This window comes from Dipodomys ordii, unplaced genomic scaffold (assembly GCF_000151885.1).
Source record: "Dipodomys ordii isolate 6190 unplaced genomic scaffold, Dord_2.0 Scaffold44, whole genome shotgun sequence".
NCBI lineage: Eukaryota > Metazoa > Chordata > Mammalia > Rodentia > Heteromyidae > Dipodomys > Dipodomys ordii.
Window position 1 is genome coordinate 8,364,711 of NW_012267260.1, and position 19,045 is coordinate 8,383,755.

Below are 19,045 nucleotides of genomic sequence, written 5' to 3' on the forward strand. Positions count from 1 at the left end.
TTCTGGCTTTTTTCTTTTTGCTTATGTGGTGCTGAGGAATCAAACCCAGGGCCTCAGGCATGCAAGGCAAGCGCTCTACCACTGAGCCACCTTCCCAGCCACCTTCCCAGTCCTAACCGCAGTTTTTCAAATAACTTTATTCTTCCAAGTAGGAACATGTAAAACTCCCACAAAACTCCCAACACAAACAAAAACCTTGCAACTTCTAAAGAAACAGCATTAATGGTAACAAAAAGAATCACTGAACAGATATGACTAGACCATTGTTGGAATCTTAATTGTTCTAACCCTAAGAACTTTCAATTACAGAGGTTTTTCTTGATCCAAATTCTATCTCCTCAAATTCAGCCTTTAAAAATGTGTTTAAATGTAAAATAAGGGGCTGGCTTAGTGATACAGTGCTTGCCTACAATGCATGAAGACCTGAGTCCAATTCCTCCAGTACCACATAAAAAAATAAAAGTAAGTTTTTTTAAAAATGAAAAGCAAAAACATGTATTCAGTGTTATAAATGACAAAAAAGGGAAGAGAAATGTATCAATTTATACATACCTGCATGCATTTTAGCAATTCCAAAAAGGCATCAAACCCTTCTAGGAACTTCTGCCTCAGCTCATCTGACCACTCAGTTGGTTTGCTAATCAACACATACCTGAGTAGAAAGAGAGCAGGAACAATGAACATATACACTGACTTCTTTTGTGCATGACATACTGTAAGTATGATAATTAAACAAAAACTTACTTGAGGTCTAAAATAAGGCTCTGCACTCTCCTAAACTTGAAGGCTTGTAAAGCAGTATATCGTTCAAACTGAAATCTGCCCTGGGCATCTCGTTGTTTCAAATGATCCATGAAAGTCTTAATGATAATGGCCATCAGGTTTTCTTCTGTGATAAGCATTCGAGCCTAAAACAAAGTGTATCAGAGTGCATGGTAATAAAACATTTCCTACAAAGCTAAAAAAATCCAGAAACACTGTTTAGCACAGTGGTTTAAACTTTTTTCCAATATAAATGTATAAAGTCACAGATGAACGACTGGGTATTTTTAAGTAACAATTACTCCAATTACCCTATGTATGAAGCAACAATGACATCAGATGTGAGAAAGATGCCACAAAATGAGGAACAGAAGACTCCTTATTCAAAGAAAATTCAGGGTGTGGGATGTAAACCAGGCAGCAACATTTCCTTAACAGACATTTGGATGCCTATAATGATATGGTAGTTATTCTAGAATATATAGAAGTTTGTTACTGATTTTCTAGAATCCAGCAGGAAATTGTATTTCCGCTTAAACTCCCTAGTTCAGATTTATTTTTGCCTTCGTTTCTATTTTTGCTTTTGTTTCCATGAATATATCTATGTCTTTCTGAATACATATACATAAATGATGCCAAATGTAACAGGTAAAAAAGCTGACTAGCTTTGAGGTCTACCACCCAAATATAAACCCTTTTAGCAGTTTCTTTTCTTTCCTTCCTTCCTTCTTTCTTTCTTTTTTCTCTCTCTCTTTCTTTCTATCAATTGTGGGGCTTGAACTTTGGCCTGGACGTTGTCTCTCAGCTCTTCACCTCAAAGTGCTCTACCTGTTGAGCAAAAAAGCCACGTCCGGTTTTCTAGCATTGAACTGAGATAAGAGTCTCAGGGATTTTCCTGCCCTGGCTGGCTCTGAACTGCAATCCTCAGATCTCAGCCTCCTGAGTAGCTGGGATTGTAGGTGTGAGTCACCAGCACCCGACCACCCATTTCTTATACATATCTTCCACGGGTGATATACATACAGTATTAGGATCTGCACCAAATAAATACACACATATAATACAGATAAAGTGCATAATAAATATGTAAGAATGGACATACATAATTTTATCTTCTTCCCCCTAAGGATAGTATATTATAAATACTGTACTTTTTCATTAGATATATTTTAAAGATTGTCACACAGCAGTTCATCTATCTTTCCCTCAGTCTTTGTAATTATTACTAGGTATACTTATTCATATCATACTTTATTCAGTAAGATGTTTATTAGATGCATTTTAGCTAACTCAGGCAAAAAAATCAAAGAGACTCCATCTCTAATTAGCCAGCAAACAGCCAGACTATAGGTAAGGGCTCAAGTAGTAGAGCATCAGACTTGAACAAAAAAGTACAAGGCTCACTGGGCACTAGGGGCTCACACCTGTAATCCTAGCTACTCAGGATGCTGAGATCTGAGGATCATGGTTCAAAGCCAGCCCAGGCATAAAGCCAGCCCAGGCATAAAAGTCCCCGTGATACTCTTATTTCCAGTCAACCACTCAAAAACTGGAAGTGGTGCTATGGCTCAAGTGGTAGAGTACTAGTCTTGAGCACAGTGGATCAAAGACACCAGCCAGGCCCTGAGTTTAAGCCCTATAACTGACAAAAACTAAATAAATAAAAATACAAAGCTCTGAGTTTAAGCCATACACATACACACAAGGGAGGGAAGGAGGGAGAAGAAGAGAAGGAGAGGAGAGGAAGAGAGGGAGAGAGGGAGGGAAGGAAGGAAGGAGGGAAGGAGGGAGGGAGAAGGAGAGAGCGAGAGAGAGACAGATACAGAGAAACTATACTAGAAAAGCTCCAGAATTTCCAGAACTGATTAAAAAAAACAAAAAACCCCAGCATAGATACTTAATAATACAAACAAACTTCAAGGATAATTACAAAGAAAGCCAACCTAAGGCTGAAGGCATGTGGTACAAGTGGTAGAGTACCTGCCTACAAGTTCAAAATCCTGAAGCCCAGAAAAAAGAAAAGAAAAAAAGACCATTGTATATGATTTTTTTTAAATATTGGGGGCTGCGAAGGGGGCTCAGTGGTAGAGTGCTTGCCTTGATGCATGAGGCTCTGGGTTTGATTCCTCAGTGACACATAAGCAGAAAAAGCTGGAAGTAGCACTGTGGCTCAAGTGGTAAAGCACTAGCCTTGAGCTGAAGAACTAAGGGACAGCGCCCGGGCCCAGAGTTCAGGCCCCATGACTGAAAAACAAACCAACAAACAAATTAATAGTCCTGGGTTTGGCTCCTCAGTACCACATACATAGAAAAGGTTGAACGTGGCTCTGTGGCTCAAGTGGTAGAGTGCTAGCCTTGAGCCAAAGAAGCTCACGGACAGTGCCCAGGCCCTGAGTTCAAGCCCCAGGACTGATTAACAGGAAGAGAGAGAGAAAGAGAGAAAGAGAGAGAGAGAGAGAGAAGCCAAAGGAATAAAAGAGCAAAACAACAAAAAGTGAGCAGGAACAGAGCTACAGGGATCAACAATGTTATTATTAGATACAGATTTTAAAATAACTGTAATTTGCATTTTTGGGAAAATTATGAAAAGGTGATGAGTTTCAATAGAAACTTGGAATGTACTGAAGAATGAACTTTGGCTGAGTAGTTCAGGGAAGATGGAAGAGATGTTACTAAGCACCACTTTGGGGACAGTATGTAAAAGGATCATAAAACTCTAGAAGATGGGAAGAACGATGGCAGCTGGCAAGGGCCTTTAGGGACCCACATGGTAGCAAGTTTCCCCAGGTTTTCTGTTACTCGAGGATATAAATGTGGATTTGGAGCTGAAGGTCTAATTAACTAGAAAATCAATGGGTCCATATGGAAAAGCAAAGCAAAATGCCCATCAAGCAATAAAGCCTATTTTTTGCAGCTAAAGGAGAGGGATAACTAAAAAAAAAAAAAAAAAACTGAAAAAAAAGACCAAAAAAACCCCAAAAACCCTTTCAACCACCACAGCAAAAGACTGATCCCCATTTTCATGTGCAGCAATTTAAAAGCTGAATGGGAGCCTGGGCTCCATCCTCCAAGAAAGCACATGGGAGCCTGCTTGTGGTAAGTAAAAGATGCATGCCATAATCTAAGGCAGTTCTTTCCAAGGTCCACAGGCTAGCAGCCGACAACTGCTTCCTTTCTGTTGTGACAAGAAATTTGGTCAAGGGAAATGAGCCATTTTTCAGTTTATTCAGCTGACATTTCTTGTTCACAGCAACATTTTTGCCTGAGAGTAGTATATTGATGTTGCTTTACATCCTAGTACATGTAGTTTATTCTGTCATAAACTGATCTAGGCCCTGGATTCATGTGCCAGTCCAGCACCAAAAAAGAGTAGACAATGATCATATGGTATCTGTAACACAGTTCCACTATGTATAAAACTCTTTCCCACTATGGTTGGTTGAACAAGAATCATATGTTTTGTCCACCATTTTTTTTTGGGGGGGAGGAGAAAATTCCAGTCCTGGGTGCTGTCCCTGAGCTTTCTTTGTTCAAGACTAGTATTTTACCACTTGAGGCATAGCTCCACTTCCAGAGTTATGCTAGTTTATTAATCTCTCACATTTTGTCTGTGATGGCTTGAACCGTGATCTTCAGATCTCAGAATCCTAAGTAGCTGGGATTATAGTTGTTAGACACCAGTACCTGGAACACCAATGTATTTTTAAAGCCTAAAACTACGCCTAATAGGTACTCGACAAATTTGTTAAATGAAGTATAATTTTTAATTACTTCTATGGTAAAACATAATGATGACTCGGGAAGCAGCTACTAAAGTTTAATAGAAGACCAGCCAATCATTGTGATTCAATCACTTTAGCTACCCCTTGTATTTAATGTCAAGGATACTGTTAAAAATAAACCAGCTAAATATTACCTCATCAATTCAAAACCTCTAGGGACCAAGGTGACCAACAACAGGTAAATGGACAAAGAAAATATAATAAATGTATATGATGAAATATTAAGAGACATAAGGAAAACATAAAATTATGTAATTTGCAGGATAATGGATGGAATTTGAGAACATCATGTTGAGTGAGATAAACCAAGATAAAAAAAAAAGCCAAATATTACATATTTTTGCTCACAAGTGGAAGCTAGAACTAAAAGACACACACATACACACACACACACACATATATAAATATATATACAAAGAACATGATTTTAACTGTAAGACTATGTAGAAGGTTGAGGGAGACAGAAAAAGACTGAGGGTGAATAATCTCAAAATACATTATAATTATGTATGAAGACAGTACAAAGAACCTCAATGAAACCTGTTGATCAATAAGGGGCTCAGGGAAAAAGGAAGAGATAGCAATAAAAAGGGTTGTTTTGAAAAAAATATAACACGTGCATATCTGAATTACACAGAGAAACCCCTTAGTGCAATTAATGCACATTTTTTTTTTAAAGGGCAGGAAAGTAAAATAAGTTGGCCAAAGTGGTGTTGGAGAGGGCTAAGAGGGTGGATGAGGATGAATATGGTCCATGTAGATTTCATTGAATGTATGAAAATAGAACAGTGACTGAAGAAGGGAGAAAGGAGTGATAGAGGGGTGAGGATGATGGAGATGCATTATTCACATGTGTGGAAATGTCACAATGAAACCCCACTTGTACAACTAATGTATGCTAATAAAAAAATAAAGTTTTAGAAAGTATTATGAGAAAATAAGGATTTAAAAAGTTAAATAAAATTTACATGAAGTTCTCCCAATAATTTCTTTGATATTCAAGGATATGTTCTAGTGTGGTTGAAGATGTATGATGTTTGATGGGCTATTAGTAAATTATTACCTTTCTCAGGAAGACACAGCTCTTCTCTATTACTTTAAAGCTTTACTTCTGTTAATGGAAGACAAAGTTCCAGTCTTTCAGTACTTACAAGAGAAGGAACTGTGAATATCTGAACCGAGAGATCTGCGACTGAAAACTCTCTGTCGTGGTCATCTGTCACATAATCACTCTGCAAACGCTCATAGTTCTATTAAGAAGGCAAAAACAAGGCAAGGAGTGCCAGCTATCAGTTACAAAGGAAAGGCAATCACTACTCACCAGGGTAGGTGCGGTGAAGAACTGGACAGACAGAGCAGTCACCGACACTGCTCGCTCGTGATCATCCTCCATAAAATCCCTCTGCAAATGCTGGTAATTCTAAACAACAAGGGGGAAATTCACCTCTAATCCACATCAACCAAATGTTTAAGGACTATCATGAAAAGAAAGTGCTGCAGAATGTTACAGAGTGACACAGCGATGAGCAGGATATCTACTAATTAAATCCTGTACAAATCTTCAATCACTGTGGAATCCTGTGTAAATATTAAATCTAATGGGGCGTAACAGCAGTTTAGCAGTCTAAATAGTGAATAAACAGCTACTAAAATCCTGGGATGTCATGTACTCTGTGAGCAACCCCCAACAAAATCACACTGTCCACCATGAAGCCAGACTCCCATCACTTCTAGATGCACATCAGGATCACCTAATGACTCCTGCAAAGTATGCATGTTTGGACCCCACTCTTGGTGAAGCTTCAGGACACTTTGAGAATAGAACACAACAGGTATTTTGATAAAGCTCTCCAAATGATTCTTACATGCTTCTTTGGTTAAGAACTCCTAATTCAAAGCATACAAAGAATAAGTAATTAGCTTAATCATATGCCGTTTAAAAGGAGAACTTAAGTCAACCACCAGGAGTCCTTGATCCCTAATCATATCCAATAAACATGTTGTTTCAACTATGATTGCTATTTACTCAAATGAATTTTACTTAACAGAATCAATGTTATTGATTCATAATGTCATAGGTTTAATTATTTATCAAGTCCTATAATAAACCCTGCACAGATAGATATTTATTTATGACCTTATGGGAAGTGACAAACAAGTTTTGCTTCTACAACTTTATTTTATCAATAACAGATACAAAGATTATTTCTGAAATTTCATGGAATTTAAAATCAAGGTACTGACATATTAGAAGCTAACAGTCTGAAGCCTAGGTATGACCACAGGTTATAGGTATTTCATATATAACTTCTATTGTTAATCTTCAAAACTGAGAAAACACTTACTTTTGCAAATCGAACAGCAAATAGTTTCTTGTATTTCAAATCCATAAGGAGGCTGCTCATGAACAACTGATGATACACACTCCTGGCACCTTTAGGAAGATCAGAATATTAGATCATTGGCTGGTACTCTACCACACAAGCCATGCCTCCAACCCTTTTTTTTTATTGTGAAAATACTGTACAGAGGGGTTACAATTACATGGGCAAATAATGAGTACATTTTGTATCAAGCATTGTAGCCTCCTCCTTTGTTTCCCCTTCCCATCCCTTCCCATTCTCCCCCTCAGCCCCCACCCAATCCTCCTCCCCCATCCTCCAACCCTTTAAAGGGTTGGTTCTTTCTTTTTTTCTTTTTTTCTCTTTGCAATTTTCTGAACCTACTCCTCAGCCTGAAATGCTAATTTAAAAAGGAACAAATATATTTATTAAATACCTTCCCAGATGAGAAACTATTTTATACCCTAACTCTATACCTTAAGAGTAGTTATGAGATTCACCTTTCCATAATTTGGAGTCACTAAGCATCAGTCTATCCACCAGAGAAGAGTTTTCACCATCAGGTCCTTCTTGTAATCCAACTTGACATAAAATCCGGCGGAGACCATCTTTAAATAAAATATTCAGTAATAATAAGAGAAATTTCAAATACTAAAATTACATTTTATTGTATGTTTAATTGGACTCGAGGAGTTTTACATGTCTTAATGAAGGTAAAATTCATTTAGAAGAAGTGGACATATAAACTATTTTCAGAAAATAGGCAAAAATTCCAATTTCAACAATATGTGTAAGTTTTTTTTTTTTTTTTGGTCGGTCATGGGGCTTGAATTCTGGGCTTGGGCGCTGTCCCTCAGCTCTTCAGCTCTAGGCGAGCACTCTACCACTTGAGCCATAGCACCACTTCCAGTTTTTCTAGTGGTTTACTGGAGATAAAAGTCTCACAGAGTTTCCTGCCTGGGCTGGCTTTGAACTGTGATCCTCAGATCTCAGCCTCCTGAGGAGCTAGGATTACAGGCATGAGCCACCAGCATCCGACTTATGTCCAACTCTTATTCCCACCCTTTGACAACTCTTATTTGTAAAATGTCTATTAGAAAGGCAATGACCTTTTATGCTTTAATAAACTGAATTCAAGGAAAAATCTACCAAAACACTATTGTTCTTTTAGCAATTGAAGGGTAAAATTGTTGTATACTCCATATTTTAAGAAAAGTAAAATATAAAATTATGCTAATATTTTAAAAATGCATGATCTCTGTATTTAATATATGCCAGAATATTTTATTAATGTTAAACAGAATGTTTTTTGTTCACATAAAAAAATTTAGTGTGGAGGGCTGGGAAGGTGGCTCAGTGGTAGAGCGCTTGCCTTGCATGCTCAAGGCCCTGGGTTCGATTCCTCAGCACCACATAAGAAAAAAGAAAAAAGCTGGAAGTGGCGCTGTGGCTCAAGTGGTAGAACGCTAGCCTTGAGCTGAAGAGCTGAGGGACAGCGCCCAGGCCCAGAGTCCAGGCCCCACAACCAGACCCAAAAAAAAAAAAAAATTTAGTGTGGATGTGCCACATGAGAGGTGTTGGAAGACAACTTTTTTCATCTTCTAAGCTTTCTAAGGCTCTTCAAACATAAGAATAAACATTAAAATAGCCAAAACTTTTAGCATTGCTTTATCCTATACTTTATCATTTAAATAACTGGTTTTTACAAAATAAAAAATGAAACTTTAATAAAAATCTGTCATGTAAAGGACTAAAGACTAACCATTACATAGTATTAAAATGTTCTTAAGAAATAGCATGATGGCCTGGTGAAAGTAGCTCACTCCTGTAATCCTAGCTACTCAGGAGGCTACTCAGGCTGAAATCTGAGGACCTTAGTTCAAAGCCATCCTGGATAGAAAAGTCTGTGAGACTTTCATTTCCAATTAATCATGTATAAGCTGGAAGTGGTGCTGTGGGCAAGTGGTAGAATGCCAGCCTTGAGTAGAAGCTCAAAGATAGCACCCAGGCCAAGTGTTCAGGTCCCAGGGCTGGCCAAAAAAAAACCCACAAAAAAGTACCAACATTAGTGCACTATAATTTAAATTCATCATCATTAGGTTTTAATTCAAGAGAATTATCCAATTTACTTAGCTGGATAATGAAGGTAATGCGTAAAGAGTTCCATAGAATGCTCCATTAGGAAAAAAAGGTTCTTTGGTCAATCATTGAGATTTATACTGCATTAACATATAAAGTTGTTTATAGTAGTTTAATTAAATGCTTCCTACATTATGTGAACAGAGAGTTCTTTGTGTGAATATGTCAAAAACCCTGTGGAACAAATTCAGGTAAACACAAGTGTTTCATTCTTATAGTCTATGAATAAAAATATTGAGTATTTTTAATATTAAGATATGAAATAAAAGAAATTATCCTATTTGACAATTTTTCCAAAAACAGTTTTGCAAGGTTGTACGATAGATCATTTTTTGATAATCAAATACCACAAGCTATTATAAACCTACCTGAATATCCAATAATATTTCCAAGCCAAGACAGAACTTTCAAACCAAAATTCTGATGTGCAACAAGAGACGAATGCATAACTTGGACTTTGAGTGGCTTTGTCTGTCTACTGGTATTTCTCTTAAAAAGAAATGGCAAGATAAAAAAACTTAAAAAGGCTATTTTATTAGCAGAAACAAGTTAATGTTTTATTTATTATAAACACACCAGCAACATAGGGGAATTTCCAGTGTATGTGTAATAAAAGTACCACTCTAAAAGTTTGCCTTACTTGGCTCAACCATTATTTTCTAGAAGGAATCTTAGGTCTCATATACAATGATAAGGCATACTTCTGAATCACCTGAAACTTTGCTTGTGTATTTGAAAGCCTCTCATACCAACTTACAAATGGTTTAGATGTTCAGGCTTGCTTTCTATCTTTTTCTTTTTTCTTTTTGGTGGCTGTGGGACTTTAAAATCAAGGCCTAGGAACTGTGTCTGAACCTCTTTGTGTTCAAGGCTAGTAGTGCTCTACCACTTGAGCCACAGCACCACTTCTGCTTTTTGAGTGGTTAATTGGAAATAAGAGTCTCATGGGGACTTTTCTGCCCAGGCTGGCTTCAAACCATAATTCTCAGATCTCCGCCTCCTGAGTAGCGAGAATTACAGATATGAGACATTAGCACCCAGCTAATATACAATTTTATTGTTATTATCAAAGTGTTGTATAGAGGGGTTACCATTTCATATAAATTAATTTTTTTTTGTCAGTCATAAGGCTTCTGGGCCTGGGCGCTTTCCCTGCGCTCTTCAGCTCAAGGCCAGCGCTCTACCACTTGAGCCACAGCACTACTTCTGATTTTCTAGTGGTTTATTGGAGATAAGAGTCCTCACAGAGTTTCCTGCCCGGGCTGGCTTTGAACCGTGATCCACAGATCTTAGCCTCCTGAGTTGTTAGGATTACAGGCATGAGCCATTAGTACCCAGCTCATATAAATTATTTTTTTGTGTTTTGTTTTTGGTTAGTTGTGGGGCTTGAACTCTGGGCCTGAGCGCTGTCCCTGAGCTCTTCAGCTCCAGTCTAGTGCTCCTCCACTTGAGCCACAGTGCTGATTCTGGACTTTTCTGTTATTTGGTGCTGAGGAATCAAACCCAGGGCTTCATGCATGTAAGGCAAGCATTCTACCACTGAGCCAACCTTCCCAGCCACTAAATTAATATATTAACAGGTATACCCTTATTTAACTAATTTCACTGTACAGATGTAATTATGTTATCATTACTGCCATCAATATTTGGGGTTACGGCTCTTAGTCTATATTTAAGGGTGATATACTTGTAGCACTGTCTCATCTTCAATGTTGCAAAATACTCTACATATATATTGCATTTTGCCTCTATATACTTCTGTCAACAGACACTTGGATTACATGAATTTCTTTGAGACTCTGCTTTTCAACTCTTGAAAATCTTTCATATGGTAATTGTGGTTTAAAATTTTTTAGGAATTTCCATATTGTTACCTATAATGGCTAACACCATTTTATATTTATATAGTTATATACAAATGTTACTTATATTAGCATAATATAAAAATATACACATTATATAAGCACAGTTATGTATTATATATTATTTTTACATAACATAAATGTGTTTATACAAATATGTTTATATAAATATATATGTTTATATAAATAAATATGTTTATATAAATATGTATAAATATTACATTTTTATATTTCCATTTTATTTTACTACCTGGGGCTCTTGTCATAGCTAAGAAGTAAACCCTTTTGAAGTCATCTACATTTCTGCACAGGAAGAACTTTTTGTAGACTCTATTCTATATCACTAACATGTTTATTCATTCCTAAACGAACACTACCAAGCATTATAAATACAAGGGTATTTTTTAAAAATTGAAGATACTATTGAAGAATATGAAGTAACAAATGCAAAAGAAAAAACATAACAATCATTAAAACAGTATTGCCTTGGGGCTGGGAAGGTGGCTCAGTGGTAGAGTGCTTGCCTTGCATGCATGAGGCCCTGGGTTTGATTCCTCAGCACCACATAAGCAGAAATAGCCGGAAGTGGCGCCGTGGCTCAAGTGGTAAAGCGCTAGCCTTGAGCTGAAGAGCTAGGACAGCGCCCAGGCCCACAATTCAGGCCCACGACCGGACCCCAAAAAAAAAAACAAAAAACAAAACAAAAAAACAGTATTGCCTTTAAATCTCACATTCTCATTTTTCTGTAAATAGCAGCCTTGAATTCTTACCAGTCCCACTCAGGGATACCTTTGAACATCAGAAGTAGAGTAATTCAAAGTTCAGTATCTTAGGAAAACTTCCTTTTGGGGGAACCGTAGTGGGGTTTAGACTCAAAGCCTTTTGCTTTGCTAGTCGTCATCTACTGCTAAGCACCCCAACCTTTTTTTACACTGGTAGTTTTTAATAGACAGTCTAGCTTTTCTTCTATTTTATGCTTCTTGCCATAACTGTGATGACAGGCATGTACCACCGTACTCAGCTATTAGATGAAAAAGGGTTTCATAAGCTTTTTGTACAAGCTGATTTCTGACTGCCATCTTTTTGCTATCAGCCTCTTGAGTAACTGGAGTTACAGGGGTTAGCCACCACTTTGGGTTCTTAAGAATACTTAATTTTGGGGGGAGGGAAGGGATAGTGAGACAACAACAAGGGAAGGGGTAACAATCATCTACAAGAAATGCACTCATTGTCTTACTCATGTAACTGTAACCCTCTCTACAGCAACTTTACAATACAATAAAATTAAAAAAATTAATTCTAGCTATATAAGAGGCTGAGATCTGAGGATTGAGGTTTGAAGCCAGTCTGAGTAGGAAAGTCTGAGACTGTTATCTGTAACAAACTACTAAAATCCAGTAAGTGGAGCTGTAGCAATACATACAATGTCAAAAGATATTTAATAAGTAACATGCAAAAAAAAAAAAAAAGGTAAACTAGTTTAGTTTTCTTTTCTTTTCTTTTTTTTTTGGGTCCAGTCGTGGGGCCTGAACTCTGGACCTGGGTGCTGACCCTTAGCTCTTCAGCTCAAAGCTAGCGCTCTGCCACTTGAGCCACAGCGCCACTTCCGGCTTTTTTCTTTTTGCATATGTGGTGCTGAGGAATCGAACCCAGGGCCTCATGCATGCAAGGCAAGCGCTCTACCACTGAGCCACCTTCCCAGCCCCCACTAGTTTAGTTTTCTGTAGGGAATTAAGAAGAAACAACCCAGGGGGAAAAACAAGGTACAGTGTGGACACACATGTCAATTTTTCTTTTTACCTGAATATATTAATGTATTTGCCTGTATATTTAACTATATTTATAATATGTAAAATTATTTTTTAAAAGAATAAGGATATAAAATGTAGTGACATGGAACAGATAAAAAAATGTTTTAGCTGGGTAACAGTAACCCATGCCTGTAATTCTAGGTACTCAGGAGGCTAAGATATGAGGATCATGAGTAAAAGCCAGCCAGAACAGAAAGTCCATGAGACTTTTACCTCCAATAAACCACCAGAAAAAAAGAAGTGGCACTGTGGCTCAAGTGGCAGAGAGCTAGCCTTGAGCAAAAGGAGCTAAAGGACAGTGCTGAGTTCAAGCCCCATGACCAACAAAAAAAGAAGAAAACAATGCAATAAATGCTATCAGGACATGCAGTGCATTTTGCCATAATTTAACAAGAAACATCTTGCCTGTAATTCTCATCTTGACACTAGAGGCCAATTTAATTCCTAAAAGGTAGTGTGAAATCTTATTAACAAAAAGCAAAGCATCTTTTCAGACTCTTCTGATGACCAAATAAGAAGATAGAAAAGATGTTAAATATTCATTTTTCTATTATCTTTTTTTTTGCCAGTCCTGGGGCTTGAACTCAGGGTCTGGGCACTGTCCTTGAGCTTCTTTTGCTCAAGATTAGCACTCTACCACTTGAGCCACAATGCCACTTCTGGCTTTTTCTGCCACACCAGGCTTCATGCATGGTAAGCAAGCACTCTACCACTAAGCCACATTCCCAGTCCTATCAATCTTATCTGAAGAAATTAAAATAATGGAATATATATCATCTTTAAACATAGTTTTCAGTTGATATTAGTTCTATATTCATTAAGGCATAAAAATACTTCATAAATGCTAAAATATGTAGCTTATTTTAAGCTAATAAAATATAGACATAATTTAAACTACTTACCACAATGACTGATTTTGCTTGTTCACAATACTGAAAGTCTCCATATCGAACAGACCTACGTCCCTGTAAAGATATTCAAATATTCTATTTAATATTGATAAACATTTACATCAATAAGTTTGAAATTTGAAAACATAACTTCAATCAACTTTTTTTTTTTTTTTGGGTCCGGTCGTGGGGCCTGAACTCTGGGCCTGGGAGCTGTCCCTCAGCTCTTCAGCTCAAGGCTAGCACTCTACCACTTGAGCCACAGCGCCACTTCTGGCTTTTTTTCTTTTTGCTTATGTGGTGCTGAGGAATCGAACCCAGGGCATCATGCATGCAAGGCAAGCACTCTACTACTGAGCCACCTCCCCAGCCCCTTCAGTCAACTTTTTTATCTTCTATCCTGCAACAACATTTCACTAACATGGCTCAGGCCGACCTTGAACTTAGGAGCCTCCAGCCTTAGTGTCCCAAGTCTGGGATTAAAAGTTTGGGCCACCACACCAAGCTCTAATCAATTTTTGGTATGTAGCACATTCACCCTACCCATCAAGGAACAATAAAGTTTTCTTTCAAAGCTATCCTAAACTTTTAAAGCCATTACTAAGTATAATTCTTTGAACAATATGACATTTATTTCAGTAGGCTTCAGTAATTTCTCTTTTTATATATGACTGTTTTTTATCACTGTAAGAATAGGACAACTATGTATTTCTTTTTAAATTTTCTATCTGGCTGTAGCTTATAGCTAATATTCAAATGAAATAAAAACAAATAACCTAGTAAATATTTAAGTAAATTTACTGGGGAAACATTTTTAATGTGCCAGACACTGGTGGCTCATGCCTATAATCCTAACTACTCAGGAGGCTGAGATCTAAGGATCACAGTTCAAAGCCAGCCCTGGCAGGAAAGTCCGAGAGACTTTTTTTTTTTGTCAGTCATGGGGCTTGAACTCTGGGCCTGGGCACTGTCCCTCAGCTCTTCAGCTCAAGGTAAACACTGTATCACTTGAGCTACAGCGCCACTTCCAGTTTTCCAGTGTTTTACTGGAGATAAGAGTCTCATGGTCTTTTCCGCCTGGGCTAGCTTTGAACTGCAATCCTCAGACCTCAGCCTCCTGAGTAGCTAGGATTACGGGTATGAGCCACTGGCACCTGGCCTAAAGAGACTCTTATCTCCCCCCACCCAAAAAAAGAACACTTAAAAAAAAAGTAGAGCTGTGGCTCAAAGTGATAGAGCACTAGCCTTAAGCAAAAGAGCCCAGGTACAGTGCCTAGGACCCAAGTTCAAGCCCCATGACCAACAAAACAAAAAAACATTCAAATGTGTTAGGTGATACTATAAAATCACTTACGTCTCGATCTACTGTAGTTGCAAAGCCAATGGCTTCCTTTTGTGTACAGTTCACAGCTTTCTGAAGAGTATAAATAACTTGTTCATAGGTGTGAACTTCATCATTAAACAACATGCAATAGTAGGTGTCACTCTGCTCTCTGTGGGACAAAACATTAAACATGGGTTGCATTATTTATTATCTATTGGATTATCTATGCACTATTTTGTTCCAGGTTGATTTATTTATTAAGAATACACTTGGGGGGAGGGGGAGTGAGATGGGAAGGGATGGGAAGGGGAAACAAAGGAGAAGGCAACAATGCTTGATAAGAAATGTACTCATTATCTTGCCCATGTAATTGTAACTCCTCTGTATGGTATTTTCACAATTAAAAAAAAAAAAAAGAATACACTTCAAATCCCTACTGGCCCCACCAAAATATTTTAAGAATATACTTTGTTCCACAGAACATGCTACCTGTAGTGGGCACCTATCAGTAAATAGGTTGTGTTCTCTATGTCCCACAACATTACAGAAATAGTCTAGTGGAGAAAACAAATATTGAAACAATAACTCTATGTGAACTGGATACAGATCAGGACTTAATGAGTCTGGGAGTTCAGAGAAGTGCTGGAGAAATTATGTAGGACCTAAAGTCAGGACCAGCTGTCAACTGGTTCACAATCAGAGGAAGATGTACAGTAAGAAACTACAGCACTAAATGAATTTTACAATGGAAATCAAAATGGTTAATGTTTAGTTTGTGCCAAGTGCTGATGGCTCATGCCTGCAATCCTAGCTACTTAGAAGGCTGAAATCTGAGGATCACAGTTTGAAGCCTGGGCAGGGAAATCCATCAAACTCTTATCTCCAAATAACCACCAGAAAACTGGAAGTGGAACTGTGGTTCAAAGTAGTATAGCACTAACCTTGAACAAAAAAGCTCAGGGACAGAGTCTAGGCCCTAAGTTTAAACCCCATGATCAAGAATTTATTCAAATCTCATACTTATAATAAAGAATTAATTTTTCAATATAGGATAAATGATAAAAAAAAAGTAAATCTGTTAAGATCTGGGGATATGGCTCAATTGTTGGCATAGTGCTTGCATACTAAGTACAAGGTCTTGATGGTGCATATCTAGTATCACACAAAAGCATAATTATAGAGTTACTTAACAATTTTACCATATAATAAGAAACTGCTTATATATGAAACCAATTATAGTCTTAAAATAGTACAAAATATGTCTACAGCTGGGCACAAATGGCTCACACCTGTAATCCTAACTACTTAGGAGACTAACATCTTAAGGATCCTGGTTTGAAGCCAGCCCAAGCAGCAAAATGTGTAAGACTCTTAACTACAAATAACCACCAAAAAGCCCCACATGGAGTGACAAACAATCCAATTAAGAGCAACTTTAACTAATTAAGTGGCTTATACTTACTTAAAAACTGTAATATCAAAGTTATTGTTCTGCTAAAAACCATTAACAAATGTGCAATTTCTAGCTTTTTGAAAGTTAAAAGTTAAGAGGTGTTCCATACACCTAAAGAATACATTATCTATACTTACACCATCTCTAAATCTGCAGGCAATTCATTTTCTTTTTCCCAGGTTAATATGTCTACTGCATATCGAAACACAATAGCAAAGATGTTGTAAGTTCTTGCTATCACATCTTCTGATAAGTGCACAAGAGGATCCTAAACGATAGAAAAACAAGAATGAAATCTTGTTAAATACATAATAATTTTTAAATTTCTCATTCTACCCAGTCCTCTGAAAGCACTTTTCAATTTTCAATTTAATCCACTATTCAACACCTTCTGAATGAAACTTACTAAAATACTTTGTTCAGAAAAACTTCAATTTTTTTTTTTGGGGGGGGAGAATTCTAGGCCTTGAATTCTAGGCCTGAGTGCTGTCCCTGAACTCTTCAGCTCAAGGCTAGCACACTACCACTTGAGCCACAGTACCACTTCTGGCCTTTTCTGTTTATGTGGTGCTAAGGAATTGAACCCAGGGCCTCATGCATGCAAGGCAAGCACTCTACTGCTAAGCCACCTTCTCAGCCCAAAACTTCAATTTTGAATCAACTGAATTAAAATATTCAATGGTACCCAAACATCTAATGAATAAATTAAACAATTTTAGAATAGTATTTCATGATCTATAAAATCTATCACCAAACTATCTTTCTAGCTTTATATTCTAATCCCGCATCTGTAGGTTAAACAAACAAAAAATATTTCCCAGGGGCTGGGAAGGTGGCTCAGTGGTAGAGCGCTTGCCTTGCATGTATGAGGCCCTGGGTTCGATTCCTCGGCACCACATAAGAAAAAAGAAAAAAGCCGGAAGTGGCGCTGTGGCTCAAGTGGTAGAGTGCTAGCCTTGAGCTGAAGAGCTGAGGGACAGCGCCCAAGCCCAGAGTTCAGGCCCCACGACCGGACCCCCCCCCAAAAAAAAAGCTCATGGACAGCACATTGTCAGGCCCTGAGTTCAAGACATAGGACTAGTGCAAAAAAAAAGTAATAATAATAACTCAAACTACACCGAAACAAAATTGAAAACTACAACTCAAAAATATAACCTCACCAAATAATCATTTCTTACGATTACATCCCATAATTCAAAGCATCCAGAGACTAAAGAACTAAAAGATTTATAGAAACTTAATGGTCTGGACAAAAAGAAGTAACTACAATTCTTGAGAATTCTAAACTACAGGGTCAAAACTACACAATCCCTTGGCCTGGCAGATATGTTTCCTTTCTACTGAATATTCTAGATGTAATTAATTAAAATAGAAAAGTTCATCCTAATACCAGGTGTGGTGGTGTATATAATTCTTGCACTCACAAGGATCCTGAGTTTAAGGTCAGCCTGATACCAAGACCTTATCTCTAAAGAATAATAAAAACAAATACAGCATACTGGACAATCACAAACTAGTCATTTTATTTATTTATTTAGCTGGTCTTGGGGCTCAAACTCAGGGCCTGAGCACTGTCCCTGAGCCATTTTGTATTCAAAAACCAGCTCTCTACCCTTGAGCTAAAACACTACTTCCAGTTTTTTCTGAGTAGTTTATTACTTTCCTGCCTGGGCTGGCTTTGAAACACAATCCTCAAATCTCAGTCAACAGAGTAGCTAGATTACAAGTGTGAGCCACTGGTACCTGGCAAACTGGTCATTTTTGCAGCTACAGCAGTGCTACTAGAGCATTATAGCATAGAATAGTGTGTGTGCATGTGTTGGGGCTTGGCTAGGGCCTCAGGCATGCTAATCATACACTTAACCACTGAGTCATAACCTCAAGCCCTACCTAAACATATTAACTTTTTGAAAAATCCGTAACTTAAGATTATAAAGAATTATTCCTGCAGTGAAGAGATGGGAGGTTTGAACAAAATCTACTCATTTATTATAGTAAATGTAATGTTAGGAAAATCTAAGGCACTTATGTTCTAAGAGAACACAAGTAGGTTGGGAAAAATGAAAGTATGTTTGCTATCTCTCTTTTTTTGGGGGGTCTGGTCGTGGGGCTTGAACTCTGGGCCTGGACGCTGTCCTGAGCTCAGCTCTTCAGCTCAAGGCTAGCGCTCTACCACTTGAGCCACAGCGCCACTTCCAGCTTTTTTCTTTTTGCTTATGTGGTGCTGAAGAATCGAACCCAGGGCCTCAGGCATGCAAGGCAAGCGCTCTACCACTGAGCCAACTTTCCAGCCCTGTTTGCTATCTCTTAATACTTTTTTTTTTTTTTTTTTTTTTTTGTGGGGCCTGAGCTCTGGGCCTGGGTGCTGTCTCTGAGTTCTTCATTTCAAGGCTAGTGCTCTACCACCTGAGCCACACCACCATTTCTGGCTTTTTCTGCTTATTCAGTGCTGAGGAATTGAACCCAGGGCCTCATGTAAGCAAGACAAGCACTCTACCACTGAGCCACTTTCCCAGCCCCTCTCAATACTTTATAGACTTTTCCTGGAAGGTTTCATGTCTCTTCATGGAACTGTGAAATGGCAGAATTCAGAGGTTTCATAAACTGTCAAGTACCTGGAGGATATACTCTTTCAACAGCTGAGATCTGAGGACTGAGGTTCAAAGTCAGCCAAGGCTGA

General features: G+C 37.9%; 1 protein-coding gene across 1 annotated transcript in view; it reads right to left on the reverse strand.

Moving 5' to 3' along the window:
* The window catches only part of Ubr2 (ubiquitin protein ligase E3 component n-recognin 2), a 102,241-nt gene that overhangs the window by 66,663 nt on the left and 16,533 nt on the right, over positions 1 to 19,045 (reverse strand). Inside the window, exons 5-13 of the mRNA XM_013019099.1 lie at positions 16,503 to 16,633; positions 14,943 to 15,081; positions 13,601 to 13,663; positions 9,394 to 9,514; positions 7,387 to 7,494; positions 6,890 to 6,978; positions 5,866 to 5,964; positions 745 to 908; positions 553 to 652 (exon numbers count right to left, since the gene is read on the reverse strand). Of these exons, the coding sequence (XP_012874553.1) occupies positions 553 to 652; positions 745 to 908; positions 5,866 to 5,964; positions 6,890 to 6,978; positions 7,387 to 7,494; positions 9,394 to 9,514; positions 13,601 to 13,663; positions 14,943 to 15,081; positions 16,503 to 16,633 (1,014 nt within the window). The remainder of the gene's footprint in view (positions 1 to 552; positions 653 to 744; positions 909 to 5,865; positions 5,965 to 6,889; positions 6,979 to 7,386; positions 7,495 to 9,393; positions 9,515 to 13,600; positions 13,664 to 14,942; positions 15,082 to 16,502; positions 16,634 to 19,045) is intronic.